The sequence below is a fragment of the Dasypus novemcinctus genome, chromosome 9 (assembly GCF_030445035.2).
Source record: "Dasypus novemcinctus isolate mDasNov1 chromosome 9, mDasNov1.1.hap2, whole genome shotgun sequence".
Classification (NCBI taxonomy): Eukaryota; Metazoa; Chordata; class Mammalia; order Cingulata; family Dasypodidae; genus Dasypus; species Dasypus novemcinctus.
In genome coordinates this window covers 21,624,351-21,645,493 of record NC_080681.1, presented here as the reverse complement: position 1 = coordinate 21,645,493, position 21,143 = coordinate 21,624,351, and the positions used below count along the sequence as shown (strand labels likewise).

At 32.9% G+C, this 21,143-nt stretch overlaps 1 protein-coding gene across 2 annotated transcripts in view; it reads right to left on the bottom strand.

Moving 5' to 3' along the window:
- Window positions 1-21,143, bottom strand: part of COL11A1 (collagen type XI alpha 1 chain) — a 206,312-nt gene that overhangs the window by 133,932 nt on the left and 51,237 nt on the right. The window contains exons 5-12 of one of the 2 annotated variants that reach the window (XM_004481221.4): window positions 15,129-15,257; window positions 9,560-9,676; window positions 8,863-8,955; window positions 6,626-6,880; window positions 5,965-6,027; window positions 3,930-3,971; window positions 2,972-3,034; window positions 1,435-1,509 (exon numbers count right to left, since the gene is read on the bottom strand). In XM_004481221.4, the coding sequence (XP_004481278.2) occupies window positions 1,435-1,509; window positions 2,972-3,034; window positions 3,930-3,971; window positions 5,965-6,027; window positions 6,626-6,880; window positions 8,863-8,955; window positions 9,560-9,676; window positions 15,129-15,257 (837 nt within the window). The remainder of the gene's footprint in view (window positions 1-1,434; window positions 1,510-2,971; window positions 3,035-3,929; window positions 3,972-5,964; window positions 6,028-6,625; window positions 6,881-8,862; window positions 8,956-9,559; window positions 9,677-15,128; window positions 15,258-21,143) is intronic. The other variant, XM_058303110.2, reaches the window with a different exon arrangement.

The window sequence follows — 21,143 nt, the reverse complement described above, 5'->3', positions numbered from 1 at the left end:
AGAGCAATGACCTGACTCTCTTCAACTTTATGAAGGCGGAGAAAGATGAGGAAGATGCAGAAGAAGAGAAGAAGGCTATAGCTTGCAGTGATTGGTTAATGAGCATAAGGAAAGAAGCCATCCACATAAAATAAAAGGGCAAGGTGAAACAATAAGTGTTAATGTATAAGCTATAGAAAGTTATCCATAAAATCTAGCTAAGATAATTGATGAAAGTGGCTACTCTAAGCAACAGATTTTCAATGTAGATGAACTAGCCTTCTATTAGAAGAAGATGCCATTTAGGACCTCTGTCGCTAGAGAAGCCTGGCATCAAAGATTCGAAGAACAAACTGACTCGTTTGTTAGGGGCTAACACAGCTGGTGATTTTGAGTTGAAGCCCATGCGTACTGTCCATTCCACAAATCCTTGGAACTTTAAGAATGATGTTAAATCTACTCTGCCTGTGTTATAAATGGGACAGCAAGGCCTGGATGCAAGTACATCTGTTTAACATGGTTTACTTAACCAGGATGTAATGACTATTGATACAGAAATAGCAAGAAAACTAGAATTGGAAGTGAAGTGGGAGGTAGTGGCTGAATTGCTGCAATCTCATCATAAAACTTGAATGGATGAGGGTTCGTTTCATAAGCATGGGCAAAGAAAATGGGAGATAGCTTCAACTCCTGGAGAAGGTGCTGTAAACATTGTTGAAATGACAAAAAAAGGTTTTAAAATATTAATACAATTAGTTGATAAGGCAGTAGCAGGTTTGAGAAGGTGGACTCCAATTTTGAAGGAAGTTCTAAATTTGGATAAAATGCTATCATACAACATCACACGCTACAGAGAAATCTTTCCTGAAAACAAGACTCAACTGATGCATCAAACTTCATTTTTGTCTTATTTTAAGAAATTTTCTCAGCCACCCAAACCTTCAGCAGCCATCACCCTGATCAGTCAACATCAAGGCAAGACCCTGCATCAGCAAAAATTTATGACTTGCTGGAGACTCAGATGATGGTTAGCATGTTTTAGCAATAAAGTATTTTTAATTAAGGTATGTACATTATTGGGGGGGTGCGTTACGCTATTGCACACTCAATAGACTAGAGTATAGTATAAATAGAACTTTTATATACACCGGGAAAACAAAAAATAGAGCAAAGATCCTTATTGAGATCTTTGCTCTATTGTGGTGGTCTGGAACAAAACCTGCAAAATCTCTGAGGTATGCCTGTAATCAACTAATGAATCCTGTTTCTAATGAAGAGCTTAGTATTTACCAGAATTTTAAGGTTTTTAAAAATTTTTTTCTTAATTCTCCAGGATCTTCCTGATTTCAAGTATCTTAAATTCATACTATGGTCCGATTGCTCTGTAAGAGGTTCAGCAATATTTTTCAGCAAAAGATGGTATTAAGTAATCTTTTTAACAATAAAAAGACATACCGGTAACATTAACATGGTTCCAGGAGGACCAGGTAGACCATCAGCCCCTGGCAAACCAGGACGTCCCGGTGGGCCCTAGGAAAGTTAGTAAGATATTCAAAATAAATGAATAAGTAATAAAATAATAATAAAAAAATTATAAGTGGGAATAACTTTTAATAACACAACTAATTTCCTTTTAGTAAATATACTTAGCATATTTCATTACCCTAGTTTTAGATGCTCTTTAATAATGCTTGCTCATTCATGAATAAGCCAATTAAGATGATTTTTGTATAAAATAAAGGTTTCACACATATTTTGCGGGAAATCACAGCAGGAACCAAGTAAGTGAATCAAGTTTGGCTCTTAGAGTTGGATAAGATATAATTAAGTGTTCCTTATCATATGGATAATTACTAATTTACTTTGAATTTTTACTGATGAAATATAACTGATGTTTGTGTTTGCATGTGTGTGAAAGCACACATACACAATGTTGAAATTTATGTGTGACTGGTGCCTGTTTGGAAATACAATACACTTACATGATTATGGAGGATGTTAAATATATAAGCTTCAGGATATGAGTAGGTAACTTTTGGGTACAAGACCTATGTCTATAAGCTTTGATAAAACAAGGCTTATTCTTGACAACCAAGTACCACTTAGGGATGGGTGCAAGTAAATTTTTAAATTAATCAATAATTAGATATAAAAAATACAACTCAAACCGAGAGCCCAATATAAAAAATCCACAGCAGCACATTTCAAATACTAATGTCTTATAAAAAGTTAACAAATCTTGACTATGATATTGACTTTAGAATACAACCTTGACTCTAATTTTAAAGAATTATCTCAGTGGAGACTTTATAGGCTTTAAAGAACTTTCAAAGTAAGGTCTAATAATGGCTTCTATAAACAAATCACTATTTCAAATCCTAGCAAACCTAGCTTCATAGATATACATTTTCCTTAATAAAATATTTTCTAAATTAATTCAATCATTTGCATTTCTGTAGCTTTTAAAGTGTGGTATAATGAAAGAAACTTATAATCTGGAATAGGTTTCTTAGGCCAATAAATTACTGAAATAAAAAAAAGGTCTTGGAAGGCGGTGGACTTGGCCCACTAGTTAGGGCATCCGTCTACCACATGGGAGGTCCATGGTTCAAACCCTGGGCCTCCTTGACCCGTGTGGAGTTGGCCCATGTGCAGTGCTGATGCGCGCAAGGAGTGCCCTGCCACACAAGGGTGTCCCCCACGTAGGGGAGCCCCACGTGCAAGGAGTGTGCCCCGTAAGGGGAGCCGCCCAGTGCGAAAGAAAGTGCAGCCTGCCCAGGAATGGCGCTGCACACACGGAGAGCTGACACAGCAAGATGACGCAACAAAAAGAAACACAGATTCCCATGCCGCTGACAACAACAGAAGTAGACAAAGAAGACACAGCAAATAGACACAGAGAACAGACAATGAGGGTGGGGGCGGAGGGGAGAGAAATAAATAAATAAATATTAAAACAAAAAAAAGGTCTTATGAAAGATATTTCACTTACCCTTTCCCCAGGGTCCCCAGGGGGTCCAGTGGGGCCTTGTAGACCTGGAGGGCCCATAAGACCCTACAGAGAAACAAAGCGTGATTTGAGTCAGGTGCCTAATCCCATTCATATCCAGGCAAATCCATCCTACTAACATCAAAGAAGAGCTCATTTGTATTTCAAAATAAGTACTTGTCTCCAAAACAATTTCCCTACTTATCCTCTTTGGAAAAGACAACATATAGGCAACACTTTGTATTAATAGCAAGTTCCTCTGTTCCTCTAGGAAGCTGCTACCAGGGAAGAGGCAGCATTCCCAGACAGCATAGAGGAAGTACCAATGTAAAGTCCCTGAGGTAGAAGTTGGTTCCTGGTTCTTACTGAAGAAATGGTATATTCATAAAACTAGACCTGAAAAGCATGATAGTGAAGTAGAAATCACTTAGTTTGGGGCCTTTCACATTTACATATATTATTTCAGATGACAAAAATTTAATTAATTCCACAAAGACAGATGATTAGTGCAACTACCTGAGGATAAAAACACAGAGTGTCATCAGTCTTACTGGAAACAACAGGAACTGATAATTACTCCATTCAGGAGTACTTAAGGCAACTCTAGTCTACCTAGAATTATCAATTCCATTCTTTGAGATACTTCTGTACATCTTGAATTTAAAAAGGAATAATTTTCTTTACTTGCATAATTTTCAGTTAGAAAGTTGAAAATGAGTTTAGAAGATGCAGAGATTTGTAGCAATTACAACATTTAAAACAAAATTTAATTACAGATCTTTCAAAAACATCAAGTAGATAGCAAATAAGAAGACAGTTCAAGGCCACCTGCTCCTTGAACAAATGCTTGCCTTTATATTTCAATAGTCAAATTAGTAAGAAATAAAATAAAAAAGGCAATGTAATAGAAGTGTAATAATTTTTTTTAAAAACAAGGAAAAAACTTCAAATATTTACATACCGCAGGTCCTGCTGGCCCTGGTGGGCCTTCTACAAGCATACCCTATAGTAGAAAAGATAGAGAAATGATTACCAGGAAAACACAGCCTTCAACCTCTTAACCAAGTAACTATAAGAAACCACTATATCACTGAATTTTAAAAATAAAAAGATCTCCATCCCTATCATATAGTCATTTACAAACAGCATGGGAAAGGGAAGGAGCTCAAAATGACAGAAGACAGTCCTTGACGTCAAAGAAACTGCAAACTGATTGGAGAGAAAACAAATATATTTAGACAACCAATATTACAAAGAAGAATATGCTAAGTGTTCCAATGGGAGGCACAAAACAGACAATTGATCAAGTTTTCCCTAGCACCTAGAATAATGCCCAGCACAAACAGGAACTGAGTGAAAGAATGAATGGAAGTAAGGTGCACCAAAACATCTTAGTTCAGGAAAGACAAGAAAAGTTCAGGGGAAAGTTATAGGGAAAAATATGAGAAAAGCTCATAAATTAACAAGAGAAGTGAGTTAGTATTTCAGGATAAGAATCTTAAAAAATATGATTCTGCTAAGTTTTGAAACACTAAAATATGTAATCTCATTTAAAAAGCTGGTTGTCATGTGGTTCTAAGCCCCCTCTCGATATAGAGGTGGAGTGGGCATCACCATCCCAGGGTCCACAGGATGGAGGAATAAAATATGGATTAGGGCAAACTTACTTTTATTCTATTATAGAACTATTGTGACTAGTAATGGAAGAAACTGTAGGATTGATCTGGAGAAAGTGACCACGGTAGTTGCTGAGGGCAGGAAGAGGAAAGAAGAGATGTGATGAGGGGGCATTTTCGGGAATTGGAGTTGTCCTGAATGCTATTGCAGGGACAGATGCTGGACATTATATATCCTGCCATAAGCCACTGAATGTATTGGGGGAGAGTGTAAACTATAATCCATGTAATGTAAACTATAATCCATGCGGTGCAGCAGTGCTTCAAAATGTATTCACCAAATGCAATGAATGTACCACGATGATGAAAGAGGTTGTTGATGTGGAAGGAGAGTGGTTGGGTGGGGGGTGGGGTATGTGGGACCCTCATATTTTTTAATGTAACATTTTTCATGATCTATGTATCTTCAAAAAATACAATTAAAAAATAAAATAAAAAGCTGGTTGTGTATTCTTATGAAAAAAAATTGTTTTGAAAAAGTACTTTTAAATCCTTTTCTGGGCATGTGGTATGCTTCTCAGATTTTGGAGCTATGGAGTAGATGGTCAAGTATGTCCTTAAAACTATGTCATTTTAAGTTTTATCATGTTTTGTTTTGTTTTTAATTTTCATTTTCTTGCAGTTTCTGAAATGATATGTATGGCCCTGGGGCAAAGAGTTAAAAATTCTGCCTATAATTCTAAGCATTAGTTCTCCCAAGTTTCTGATTATGGGGAAAAAATGAGTAATTTGCCTTTCAATGAGAATTTGCTCCTTACCAATATCATGAACAGTAGTAACATAAATTCACTTTTGGAATGAATTAAAGCTCTTTTTGCCCTCATGGAAGAAAAGGAAGTGAATTTTAAAAAAAAATATTTTATATTATTACATGACATAATTTGGATATGACAAAATATTTTTCTGAAATAATATATATTCCAAGTCATAGAAATTGGAGGAAAAAACTTTGATTTGGTAACTAGAATAGCAGTGTTCCTATTGTATCTCAACCACCAAAATGTAAAACCTTTGGAAAGTTACTTAAAACTTTGAGACCAGTTTTCTTAGAAGCAAAATGAAAGACTGCAACTAGACAAACTTCAGCTATGTTTAAATTCCAAAATTTCCTATCTCAATACTTTTTTGGTTTACTGAAACTCCACTTGCCAGAAATGGCATTACTAGCTTACCAATTTGTGGTAAAGTAAAATTATCTTGGACAGCAAGATATTCAAGTTTCAAGATTTTCAAAGGTTTTCAATAATTTAAGGTAAATAGCTCATAGTATAAATGAAATAAATGTACCAAACTTTAAAATGTATTCACATCAGTACTCACAGGTTCAACCACAGCTGGTTCTCCTTTTTGTCCTTTTTCTCCATATGCACCATGGCCATTTATCTGTAGAGCAAAAAAAATTCAATGCAGTCAAAATGTCATTAAAGAAATAAGCAATTTCTATTTTAGTGGAACATTATTCATCTAAGTACATTTAAAACAATGTATTTAAAATAGGTTTTCTTAAAAGGAGGCTAATAAAGCTTTAAATAGTTCAAAAACAAAAAAACATAGTAACTATTAATACTGAATCATGAAATGAGTTTGATCTTTGCTTGTTGAAAACATAGAAAGGTAAATTAATTATCCCAAGACATTAATGATGTGTTGTTAAATTTAACAAAATATTAAAAAATCAGAAATCAGACTTACTACTGAGAATAATATGATACTATTTCAATCTTGTATATGGCAAGAAACTTTGGTTACAATTCTATTCAAGATTATATTTTCAAATAAAGTTTCCAGATGTGTGGTGAGCAGACACAACTGCTAAAGGTGCCGAGAAGGAAGAGCCTATCAGGGTGTCCCAGTGGTGGGCTAGTATTATAATTTCCATAAAAACAGAAGCTGTAGTTGAAACTTGAAAAGATATCAAGATGAACATTAAAACAGCCCAGAACTAAGAGAGACAATGACACAGAGCCTAATACCGACTTACGCTTGTTTCTGTGATATCAGTTTCTGCTGGTACACCTGGGCCAAATTCTTCATTAGTGGGGCTTGTTGGTTTATCTTCATATTCCTTATATTCATAAAAATCATATTCGCCTAAATCTCCATCTACCAGAAGATCAGAGTCCCTGCCGTCTATTCCTTTGTTTTCATATTGTGTATCCTCAGAATTTTTCCTCTGGGAATCATAATCCTCTCCAGTTAGATATTCTTCAGTAAATACTTCTTCAACTGGATTTGGCTATTAATTTAAGTTGTAAGGAATTTGAGAACATGAAGTTAACTGTTAGTAAAGCAAGGTAAGCATTTGCAACTACAGTTTGATAGGATGTCATGGAAAGCAATTTGAGAAATACTAAGCAAGTCATTTTATGAACCTGAAGGCCTGGAAAGCTAGCCTTTCAGGATTAATGAAAGAAATATATCTGTACAATGCAATGTACCAAGAAATATTGCTTTCAAGGCATTTTCCCCAATAAACTGCAAATATCCACATGGAGTCAACATGTGTATTTGCTTGCTCCATTTAAAAAAATCTTCTTAGGCAATTTGATTTTTACTTGACAGTTGAAGATTTGAACAAATAAAATATGCATGTAGTTAAAGCTTTGCCTAGTTTAAAAATCTCACAGAACATTTTTATGAAATATAAGTACTCCCTGGATAAGCCATGTAACTTTGACTGTCAATTCAATAAATAAAACATTAATGCCCCAAAGAATCAGGATTTATTACTGCAATGATTATTCAGATTTTTTAATGCAGGGAAGTATTATTTCACCAAGAGTTCTTTAATGCAAATACAATATTAATTGCAGTCTGCAAAATTTAAAAATGAAATAGAAAGTATCACTGCAAAATCTCTTAAAGCACAGAGTATAAATATTCACTTAAAAGTAAAAGTTACATCAATAATACTTCCTCAGAAACAGAAAAATAAACCAGGCATAATTTTCTTTTTCTGGTAAGTAATTTCTCATTAATGACATAAATTTTAATCATATCTATTATAGAATGGTTTGGTTTTAGCAGGTTGTGGTAAGGTTCAAATTAAATATTTTATCTTATAATTTTTGAATTACACTTTTAAGTAACTTATTTTTTCTATAATATCGAATCTCCATGATAGAGTATTAATGGATAGACAAGTAGTATTAAACTGAATCATATAAATGAAAATTTGTGGATAAAAGATCAGTGTAGCGGTTTTTTAACTGAATTAATATGCCCAATCATCCTAATATTTGGAATCACAGACAAGCAGAATATACTGTCTATAGAGCGTGCAAATTATCTAGGGTCAAACTTTCATTATATTCATAGCTGTGAACTAAAAAACTGATTAAATTTGGGTAGGTAAATAAATACCTTGAATCATGACATCTATTTTTAGAAAATGATTATTTGGATTAAAAGCACCTTAAAATCCATTCACTTCCTAAAATTTCATTATCTTAAATTATGTGTGTGCAGGTAAATCACCACTTAGTCTATCTGTCACATTGGACACATGCTATAAATTTTTTAATAGCTAAATTACTCGAGCAATACTCATATCTGTTTTCTGAAAATATAAAGAAAATTTTGTTAGGTATTTGTACAAATTTAAATTGAATTTAAAATTTTCATGATCAGAATGCAAATTTTTAAGATGAAATTCAGGAAGACTGCTTGGTTTATACCTCTATGTATTAAAACACCTTCATTGAAATGAATGGGAAAAGTTAAGATATATAATTGTAACCATAATTAGTATCATATTCTTAAGTTTGAAATGTAAATAGTTATTGAAATGCACTAACATTACATTTTCTCACAACACTGGCTGTCATAAAAATGCATGATTTTTGGTCAGGTGGAAGAAAACTCAAATTGTATCATTTGATGATACAATCATCATTTTAGAGGATTTTAGTCTACACACAGATCATGTTGTGAATATCCATTGCCACAACATGTTGAGGAACTTGCTCAATCCCAGGAGGAATTATGAATATGAAAGCTGCCAATTCAATGTGAACAGTTTAGCACTTGCATGAAGCAAAGTATCATGCAAAATGTGAATTGACATTGTTTTGAAGTGAACTGATTTCAGTGATAGCAAACCAATGCTATTACTTCTCTTACTACAGTGAAAGAATGCAGAGAGAAGTATAACAAGATATACTACACATTTACATTTTTAAAAGTTAGTTTTGATTTAATATTGTCTATATGCATTACCTCATTTGTTCCAGGTACATGCCGAGGAGCTTCCGTCTGATAACTTTCCATTGTTCCATAGTTGTATTCTTGAAAATAATCTATGACATTTGCCTAACGATAAATTTAAAACAAACAACTAGTGAAAATGTAAGGCAACTTCAAATACATGAAAAACATGACTTAACTGGGTTATGGTATTAGCCAAATGGCTATTTATCTAGATGTGTTAGGACTATAACTCATCATCAGAGATCTTCCATCTTATCTAGGATAGATCTTGATTGTTTTTCTTTGCTACCTTTACCCCTATTTTGGCTTTTGCTGCTGCTTGGTAACTTTTCTTCTTCTTGGATGCAATTTTTTCAGATTTGGGGGGTGTAAACTTTTTGGACTTTTCCTTTGACTGAGTGGCCACTGTCCTCGTCTTCTTTTTGAAATTGGATTTCTTTTTCTGTAAAATGTGGTGAAAGATGGAATGGAAAACATAAATAAAGTGAAAGGGAAATAAAGAGTATGAATGACAGGAAGAATAAGCAAAAGCAAAATGAGCATCATTCCTTCTGGACAGCTTCTGTCAAATAAAAAGAACAGTTACTGGTTGGTAGAAATAGGCTGAGGGAAAGGTTTCTGGTAAGGATGAGGAACAGAGGACATGAGAAACCACAGGATGATGGACAGCAGAACGTCACATACAAAGGAACCACTTAGTTTTTACCTCTGTTTGTGCTACTGTCTCCTCAGTTACAGTGGGTCTTTCTGTTACACTTTCAGCCTCTTTATATTCTGCTTCCCCATACTCATAGTCATACTCGATTAAATCCTCAGGTGCATACTACATTGCAAAGGAAGACATATTAGGCCATTTTGTTAGTTGCAAGTAATACTATTAACAAAGTGGGAATATTCTTCTTAACTTTTACTTAGAGTAAAAGTTAAGAGACAAGGGAATACTGTCATCCTTTAAAAGGTATTGTGTGTATAAGATGGAAGTAGCATACTTTCTTATACAGAATACAATAACAGGAGTCTAAAAGCAGGTTTTCTAAGAGCAGGCTACTGGTTAGGATGGTAAGGAAACTAAAAGTTTTGAATACTAATATTAGCAATTATATCCATAGACATAATTGTTAAATATTCACATTACTTTTGATTTATAAAAATTGCTGTGCAGTGTTCCTCAAAAGACTTTTACAGTAATTTGAATGGGTGCACAAAATCTTTTTCATTAAACTACACCTTTAAAAATAAAATACCAAGAGTAATCTTCCAGAATATGAAAGGACCTTCAGGTCTCTTGTGAGACAAGAAAAGGGAGAGGAGGGCAGTGGAATACAAGGAATAAGAAATGAGTCTATAATCTCTCCAGAAAATGATGACTAATGAAATAATAAAATTTTAAAATTATTTAGAAATCTCTGATTTCCGAGGGAATCTTCCAGGATCAAAATGAGCCAAGATATTTGTGAAGTGTAAAAAGATTAAAAATTAGATCTGCTTATAATGAATAAATTATTTCAGTTTTTTAAATTACTGCTTATTTCTCTGTAAAAGCAAGAGTATACATATAAATGTCTTAAACTAATTAAACTGAATTCACATTGGAAAATAGCATTTTAAAGTAAATTCTAAATTAAAAGGATTTAATTGGGAAGTTTCTAATAAAGGGACATCTAAGACACCCATACATACTGAATAACAAGGAAAAGAATGTGCCCATCTCTAAGTCAAAATATCACTATGAAAATTTTAATTTTCAGTCAGGAGTACAGGTATTTTGAAACATATATTAATAAATGGTTTCAATCAAAATAACTGCAAATAAACTAAGACCATCTACACCATGGAAAATTCAACAGAAAACCGAATAAGCTATAGCTCTGATATATATATATATTAGTTAATAGTTATTAATAGAGTTAAATAGATATTAAATATACAGTTAAATATATTAAATACAGGTATTTAATATATTATATATTAAATGCTAATGGAAACCTATTTGGAACACCTTAGGTTTTATTTTTGGTAACATTCCAATTACATCCCAACTGGACCTGTCTTAGCATTTCAATCAATCCCTGTTAGTCTACCAGCAAAAGAGCTATTGACCCAAGTCTGTTAGAGAGCTGTCATCCCTGTGTCCTCTAATGTACTCTATTAGCTATAGCAATTCAAGTGAGTACAAATAAAAATGACATATAATAAAGCACTGATTCCCTAACAGTAACATAAAATCTTGTCCTTATTGAAATACCTTCACTGGAGAGAATCTTTCTAGATGGTCCAATTGAAGACCACAATGTAAATACAAGACCTGCATTTTCTGTTCTTTATCATTGTCAAACCTCCAATTCAATATGATTAACTGAAGCAGATCCATAACTATATCCCTCCAGCAATAATTTCATTATCAATAAATATACACTTGATGCAATTCAATAAAATTTTAGTCTAAAATTTTGAATTTATACAGAATTTGGTAAAATACAAAAAACGCATATATAAACAACACTTTAGACACTTTTGAATTTTCAGGTCACTGCCAGCAAGATGCAATGCCAACTATTTCTAGGAAACTTATTATCAGCCTTATTATTAAAAACATTAAGTAAATAATAAATACCAATTTAGCTCTGTATTAATAGACATGAGTGGAAACTGAAATTATCTACTTAATTTTTCTGCAGTAACCAATACATATTCTGGAATGAGAAATAATTTAAATATTTGATTTTTATACTTACTACATGCCAGCTTGAAGTAAAACATCAAACACAAACAAGCAAAAAAATATTTGCCACTCTATTTTATACTTCAGTTTTTAGAATCATGTGCATCTACAATTAATTGTGAAAGCAAGAAGCAATGCACAAAAAGTATGAAGGGCTAATGTTAAAAATGGACAATTTAGATGCATCTTCAACGAGGCCTTTTATTTAAATCTATACATCAGTCAGTACCAATGAAACCAGGACAATGTATATCATGCTTTTTTATTGTAATAGGAAACCTTTTCAAACTTCCATATTTCTCTCCTCTGTTCGTACTCTTACAAATGGAAACCAACCAGATTCATTGTGGAACAGTGGGGAAATTAGCATGCTCACCTCCTCAGGCCTAATATGCACATTTTCACCTTAGAGATTATTCAGGAGCCAGTCATAATCACTACTTCTGTTCTCCTTATTTCATTGTCTCCACAACACACAACTTTTGGGGGTACTGAGTATATTTATCAACTAGAGACTGCTGTTCTACATGAAGCCTTACAAACTATATTTAAAGAGATGATTCTCCCTTCTCACTTTGGGATTTTGAGGATGCTTTGAAGACAAAGGAGAAAGAACTAATTATAATCATTCAGATTAATATATTTTTAAAAATTTGTTGTGATGGAATGATTTCAACTTTGATCTGTGACTAGCATAGCAGACACTACAGTATATGAAGAGAAAGGGACTTCTGGAAATCTTATGAAGTCTGTTCTTAATTTGTTTAAATTTAGTGGTATCAGTAAAAACCTGTGCATCTGGGAGAACTAGGATATATGAGATATACAGAATCAAAAGAAGATTGAAGTAATAAATCTTACAAAGTGAATTTTTTTAAATTCCTTTATAGAAAAATCTTTTCAATATTTCATTTCCTTTTTCAATCATTTATAAATACAGTATTAATTGTCTACAACATATAAGGCATTTATACTATGTATGTAGTAATATAAAGAGTCTTATACAGATTTAATATCTAACTTCTTGGAAGCTAGGAAGGCAATTTAACTTGATGAAAAAAAAAACAAAGTCATCATAATTTTAATATTTGCAATGCTTCTATGTGGCTTCAAATAAAATTAAAATTTGTATTATTATTCAATTTCAATTGTCCTACATTATGCATCTCTCAGTCTGCCAACTATGATGATGACGATGCAATGTCAAGCCAAGCATGTAATCAATTGAATTTTATGAATGAATTAGCATATGTTATTCAGATATACTAAATAGACACAATTACAGGTTGGAAAATGCATACTCAAGTTAATTAAAAAATGAAATTGATATACTTGTTAATCCAAATTAGAATAATAAATTTGTCATGTCACAAAGTTACTAATAGAAAATTAAGCAATATAAAGTCCAACATGCACGATTAATGGTCCATATTGCACTTTATATTCTCTATTCACTGGAAAATAACATTATATTCCTATTTTGTATAGGTAGCACAACTGTTGATCAGTTACTAAAATAATTAAATGCTATTATTAAGTATATCATTAAAATATTCATGTATTAAAATATAGTATTAAAATAATTGAAATAATTGGTCTACTGACTTTCTACTTACATGATTATTTGTATGTATATTTGTTTATATTTGTTATAGTATGATAAGTAATGCATGCAGTTCAAAAGTAATATGAGGAACTAGATCTCTTTTCCAAACCACTACAGAATGGCTCTCTCATTTGTATGTATATCTGTATATATTGTATGTATGTATGCACATATTGAAGTATCAACTAATTTGAAGTTAAGGAGGAAACCTAGATCTGATTCTTCTTAAAATGAAATAAAACGTTTTATTGTGACACATTCAATTAAAAAATGGGAATCAATGCATTAACCATCCAAATTTTCATACAGTTTCTATTATATCAGTGTGCTATTTTTCTATAAAATGCTTCCAGGAAAAAGCAAGTTTGACATCTCAACTGTATATTAAATATATGCATCAGAAGCTAAAATAGTAAAAGGCAAGTTCACTTTTAAATGAACTTAAAAAAAGAAGATGGATAAAAATGATTACTTTGCTTTAAAATAACTCAGCTTACCTGACAGACTAGCATTAAAACATGGAACTAATCCACCTCAAGGTAATATATTAAGAATGCATACCTTCATTCTTCCAAAAGTCAGGGCCATATCTGTCGCTAAAAAGAATAAGCCTTATCTCTCTTAAAACAGGAATAAAATAAGTTTCATAAATCATGAACATATAGCCTGAAATGCTACAAATTTTAATATTGTCATCACATAACCCCATGGACATATAAGCACAAAACTTGATGAGTATTTTGCCTATCCTTTGAAATTCACAGTAAACTTTGAAGAAATCATGAGGAAACAAAAAGAATGAAACACTTAAGAATTGTGAAAGAAGCAAACACAAATATCCAGGAAATATTCCTTTCCTTTTTCATATTTTCATTCCTCTTAGCTTCTTAAGTATTTATCCTGCTTTACAAAGCACTAACATTAAATCATGCATAGAATTACTATAACATCTTAAAAGTGATATCAAATATTATATTTCAAATATTTGGATCATAAAATCTAGACTGCATTCATATGAAATAATAAAAATGCTATTTGATCTGTGCTCTAACATAAGAACAGTCTTAACATTTTCAAACTTCCACATGCCCTCTTTGAAAATTTAATGAATTCATCATGAAGAAAAAGTCTAAAAAGATAGTTTTGCTATAAACCAAAGTCTTAATCCCTTCCAGTCAGGTTATACTAGAGTTGGGACATATTTATTCTTTGGGATAACCAAGTATAACAAAATGGTGTGTATTATGCTAACTCAGAAAAATGTATATTTGGTCTAAAGTGAAATTTCATTATAATGACTCTTACTGCAAAAACATACCCTGAAAGGATGGGTTCACACTTGAATTTTCAAATAAAGTGACAAAAAATAAAGTGGCTAGTTTTATCTGTTACCATTAGTTCACAGTTTTTCATTTCATCACTCTTTATAAAAATTTTGTGCAAGAAAATGAAAAAGTATATCAATGTTGCATAGCCCTGTAGGAAATAGAAAACTATCTTTCTAAATATTCAACACAACTTGAAACTCCTAAGAAAGCTCTAGTTTACTTTTTTTCATTTGCATGAGCTGTCAAAGGCCTGCGAACTGCCAAGAACACCAGAAAAGTTGTAACCCTAATCTTAAGGCTGCTTTATAATACTTATTTAAATGCTAAGTGCAGAAACATCGTTTTTAGAAATTATTTCTTTCTCATATCCCCCCAAAATGGCATATGCTCATATACATGGAAAACACATGAATAACCTCTACTTAAAGTAGGAAAATATATTTAAACAAGAGGAAAAAAAACAACAAAATTTTTGAATCACTTCTTCCTAGAAAGATTAGGACACTACTAGATAAAAAGACTCTTGAATGAAAACTGGAGAGGTAGGTATGAATCTAAAAAAATGGAGTCTGAGGCCGTATCATTAAATGAGAAAACCTGCCCTGATTTTGCTCCTCACCTCATCTATCTGAGGTTCCTGAGCTTGAGCAGCCCTGGGAGCTGAAGAATCACAGTCTGGACTGTAATGCTCACAGTAGTCATATGCTGCTTTGGGGTCACCTGTGATTAACAACTGTTGAATGTCCCCCTGTAAAGAAACAAACAAGATTGTAGTCAGCATATTCAAAAACACAGAGCCAGAGCAAAATTCATCCAAGACAATGTAAGGCTGATTTTTAGATACCTAAAGAAGAAAAATCAATTATATTTTAATGTTAAGAATAATCTCATTTGATTAAGAGAGCAACTCACATTTATTTTACAAATTACCTGATAATATTAAGCTGCTATTCTATATTATTAAGTGATTTAATCTACACTACATGCATCTATTTGTGAAAACTTGATTCCACTGCATTCCCAGTTTATGCTGCATGGTACAGTTCACATAAAATGTTAAGTAATAGATAAAATAAGCAAATAAACTAAAAAAATCAAAATAAATATACAAATACAGAAATGTTGGTTTAGTGTTAAATAAAGGACTCTAACTGAATTATCATGGTAAAGCAAATTTACATGAGAATTTTTTAAGTGAATGTATACCTCTATCTATTGTGTTCTATTAGAAGAATAAGTATCAAAAGTTTGAAATTCCCACTTACAAAGATGAGTGAAAAATGAAGAGACTAGAAAATAAAATCATATATCAAAAAGTAAGGGTTTGGGAAATTTTCATTAAGGAAAGATCAAGAGAGCTGTGTCTGTAAAGAAGACAAATATCAGAGATAGAGAGAGGACTCTGAAAGCAGCAAGAGAAAAGCAAAGCATCACATATAAAGGAAACTATAACATTAAGTGCTAACCTCTCATTAGAAACCGTGGAGGCAAGAAGAAAGTGGTATGATGTATTTACTGTACTGAAAGAGAAAAACTGCCAGCCAAGAATTCTATATCTGACCAAAAACAGTCCTTCAAAAATGAGGGTGAGTTCGCAGACTAACCAGATTAAAAAAAACCAGAATTACAAGAAATACTAAAGGGAGTACTACAGACTGAAAGAAAAAAAAAAACATTATAAGGGATGAAGACGGTCATTATATATTAATAAAAGGGGCAATTCACCAAGAAGAAATAACTATACTAAATATTTATGCACCTAACCTGAGTGTTGCAAGATACACTGGCAAAACTAAGGGGAGAAATAGATGTCTCTACAGTAATAATAGTAGACTTCAATATTGGATAGAACATCTGGACAGAAGATAAAGAAATAGAGAACTTGAATAATATGATAAATGCACTAGACCTAACAGACATCTATAAAGCATTACACCCCAAAAGAACAGTGTGTTTGTTCTTTTCAAGTGTTCATGGATCCTTCTCTATGATTGAACATACATTGGGTTAAAAAAAAAAGACATAAATTCTGGAGTTGAAAAGTATAATTGAATGAAAAATCCACAAAGAAGCTCAACAGCAGATTTTAACTGCCAGAAGGAAGAACCCATTAACTTGAAGACAGATCAATTGAAATTATCCCATATAAGGAACAGAAAGAAAAAAACAATGAAATAAAAATTGAACAAAGCCTCAGAGACCTATGGTACACCATCAAACATATCAACGTATACATATTGAGAGTACCAGGAGAGGAAAGAAAAGTGCAGAAGGAATGTTCAAAGAAATAATAGTTTCAAACTCCTCTTGAAACACAATAAAATATACATCCAAGAAGCACAACAAACTCTGAGTACAATAAATTCAAAGATACCCCTACTTATAAGCACCATGATGAAATATTCAGGCAACAAGGTTGCCTTTTGTTGATTCTCTCTATGATATTTTGTGCACAATTTCATTTATTTCTGCTCTGATCTTTACTATTTCTTTCCTTTGGCTTGGTTTGGGATTTGTTTGCTGTTATTTTTCTAGTTTCTCCAAGTGTGCCATTAGATATTTAATTTTATCTATTTCTTTTTTTTTTTTTAATGCATGCATTGAGGTCTATATATTTCCCACTCAGCACTGCCTTTGCAGTGTCCCATGGGTTTTATTAGGTTGTGTTCTCCTTTTCACGCAGCCCAGGATATTTTCTGAATTCTCCCACAATTTCTATTTGACTCACTATTATTTAAGAGTGTGTTGTTTAATCTCCATATATTTATGAATTTTCCATTTTTCTGTCCATTATGGAATTCCAGCTTTATTTCATTGTGATCACAGAAAATGTTGTGTATTATTTCGATCATTTTTAATTTATTAAGACTTATCCTGCAACCCAACATCTTTTTTTTAAAATAATTTCTGTCTTTACTGATATTCTTTATTTGGTGAGACATCATTTGCACACTTTCCTTTATTTCTTTAACCATGGTTTCCTTTGTCTTTGAAAATATTCATACTTATTTACTTTAAGTTTTTATCTAGTAAATCTAATGTCTGTGCTTTTTCAGGGACATTATCTATTGATGACTTTTCATTATTTGTCTGGACCATACGTTTCTGTTTCTTTGCATGGCTCTTTTTTTTTGTTGTTAAAAATTGAGCATTTTAATTAATATAATTTATCAACTCTGGGAATCAGATCCCTTCTCCCAATGTTTGTTGTTGTTTCTGTTTGTAGTTGTTACCGCTTATCTAGTGAATTTCCTGAAGAAATTCTGTAACTTCTTATTCCTTGCTGCTTACAGCAACAGAAATCTCTGCTTGGTCAGTTTAGTATTTTGCAAATAATTAGGCAGAGATTTCCACAACTGAACCAAGAAGAATCCCAGAGGTTGTGTACTGGGGCATGTCTGCAACACTCTGACAGTTTACAACTCTGTCTTGGTTTTCATGTCTTGCTTGTGTAAAGGATCAAGATCAGCCAGACATGAAAGATTAGGGCTTTCTCAGGTCTTTCTTAGACACTTGCATAGGCTATCTAGATTCCCATGAAGAATATGTTGAAGCATTTCAAAGCCTCAACAGACATAGCATCTCCAAGCCATTTCATTTTAGATTTTCAGTCCACTTCTCATTTGGCCCGTACCTTGACTTTTACATGAACACTACCAATTCCCTACTAAAGATCTTCATCTAGAAGTTCTCATTATCACCATAGAAACAAAAGATGTCCATAATTAAAACCTTAAAAACACATATCCGCAAATATAAAAAAAAAAACAAGAGCGAGAGATTTGGAGAAGAATTTAGAAATGAAGATTATTAGGGGTAGTAAACTAAAGAATAAGAAGACAGATAATAGAACGATATGACAACAGAGAGCCGAAGGACAAAGTGGATGAAGTAAATAACGAATTTGGAATAATAACATTGAATGTTAATTAATTGAACTCCCTAACGAAAAGACATAGACTGATAGAATGGATAAAAAATATACGAGCCATCTATATTTTCTCTACAAAGACCCACCTCGGATATAAGGGCACAACCAGGTTAAAAATGAAAGGTTGGAAAAAGGTTTTCTATGCAAATAGTAACCAAAAAGAGCTACAATCATGATTCTAATATCAGACAAAATTGATTCCAAATGCCAAACCATTCATTGATGTGAAATTTTGCCCTAGTTTGTCTTCAGTGAGACAGATTTTGTTGAATTCAGAAATGTCTCATAGATTCACAATTTTATTCAGGTTTATTAATTCCTTCCTTCATTTAAAAAGTGCTTAAAAATTGCAAATCACATGCTAATATGATCCATAAGCACCCAAACGAGGAAACACCTACTTTATCTCCCAACAACACAGAGTGATTACAACTGAAAGTGGGAGGATTGCATCCAGCATCCAGGTGGAATCTGAGCCTCCTCTTGACATAGAGGTGCAATGGACACAACCAATCCAATGTCCACATAGAAAAGGTGGCATTGGATTGAGAAAAGTGGACATGATGGCTGATGGGTATGGGGAAAGGCAGGAAGAGAGATGAGAGGTGGAAGCGTCTTTGGGACATGGAGCTGCCCTGGATGGTGCTTCAGGGGCAATCACCGGACATTGTAAATCCTCACAGGGCCCACTGGATGGAATGCAGGAGAGTGTGGGCCATGGTGTGAACCGTTGACCATGGGGTGTGGGGGTGCCCAGAGATGTACTTGCCAAATGCAATGGCTGTGTCATGATGATGGGAGGGAGTGTTGCTGGGGGGGGAGGAGAGGTGGGGTGGGGGTGGTAGGGTTCAACGGGACCTCATATACATATATTTTTAATGTAATATTATTACAAAGTCAATAAAATTAAAAAAAAAACAAAAAAAAAATAAAAAGCAGAAGTAGCAAATATCCATCCAGAAAATTGTCTTAAAATAACCGTAGCATTAGTAGTATTTCCAACTTGAAAAATATAATATACACTTCTCAAATACCAACTTATCAATATAAAACACTTGAATGGCTTCATCTGAGTTATTGTAAAAGTCACCAATAACAAAGAAAAATTAGAATGCCCAATTCTTCATTCTGCAATACTAAAAGGAGCATAATGAGGTATCATTGAGTAAAGGAGAAAACACTCAATTAGAAATCATAACTCCTGAATATTCTTCTGTCTTTGCCATTAACTACCTGGACCTGTGCAAGGAATTTAATCATATTTATTAATTGAAAAATGAAACCATTGAGACATTAAGATCCTTTCTAGAACTAAAAGTTTTTCAGTTCCATTCTTGATTACATAGGGGATATAGTGAACCAGTGAAGATGCTGTTGATACACAAAAAATTTACCTATCTCATATGTGTACTATATTTTTGAAAAGTATATTTTGGAAAAATATATAATGGTTCTTTAAGTATTCATTATTCTAGTTAAGACACTTGGCTGCATTATATGGAATCCTGCCAACCTTTCCACTATCAATTCTTATTTCAAGTGCTTAATATTCAATCCTATAATATACTACTGGAAAGAAACTGAAAAATTCACTAAAAAATCTTACAGTGCTATTTTCCCCAGAAGGCATTTTACAGTGTTTTATGTTAATCATGAGGCATATGTTGTAAGACAGGTGAAGATAAACAAAAGGATCGTGAAAGGTTGAAAAAACTGTAAATATATAGATTCAATAGTGTCATAAAATTTTCCACAGCTAGGACAAGTTTCAATTTCCAAGTAAAGTCGGCACTTGTGGCATGAAAAAGATATCAACCTTCTCTCAAAGCTCTAAAGTCAAGATGAAAGGTAGACGATGCAGTTACTTTGGTATCTACTTGTGCTAGTTGGGTCTATGATATAGTATTTGCCTATAAACAAGTCTAGAGGGTGACAGCAAAGTGAATGTAAGAAAATCAGTAGAAACTGTCTATATAGATAAGCTCTTCTGAATGTCACATTCCTAGCAAAGGATCCTGCTACATATTTATGAAGACCAATTTAAAAAGCTGAAAAGAGAGTACTTGTGCTAGTAATTTGAAACTTTGTTCACTATTATTTTATAGAAAATTATATATGTACATATATATGTATATTTATAAAGTCTCTGTTAGTCCTAGCTATTCTATTTTCTGTGCTATGAACATAAATACATAATTCACAATGAAGTACACAAGTTAAAATAAATTTAGCTTCTTTTGTAAGGAATAATATTTATTTGAGTGTAGTACATGAAATTTGTTTAATATCTTGTCAATGTTAAGTGTCTGAATTTTTAGATTCAACTCCTCACCCTCTATGAAGCAAACCAGTGCTTGCTTAAAGTAAGTTCACAGCCAGATTATCCACTGAATCATACAGCACAGCAGCAGACTCTAGAGAATAAGCAACAGAAAACCAGGCTCTGAGCAGTGGGCAATTTCAACCCTATCTAAGGCAATCATGAGGCATGTGGATGGATTCTGTGCTTGGGAAATAATATCTCAAGAAACGTAGGAGAAATTCTGATAAAACCCAAACATTTAATGCAGCTGTCACTTATAAATGAAAAACAAGGGTCTGTTTTGAATTCCAAGCTAGTAACTAGGAACTGTGGGATCTCATAATGTTTCAATTCCACTCTGAACCTTGGTAAACCTAACTTGGACATATCTAAAAGAACAA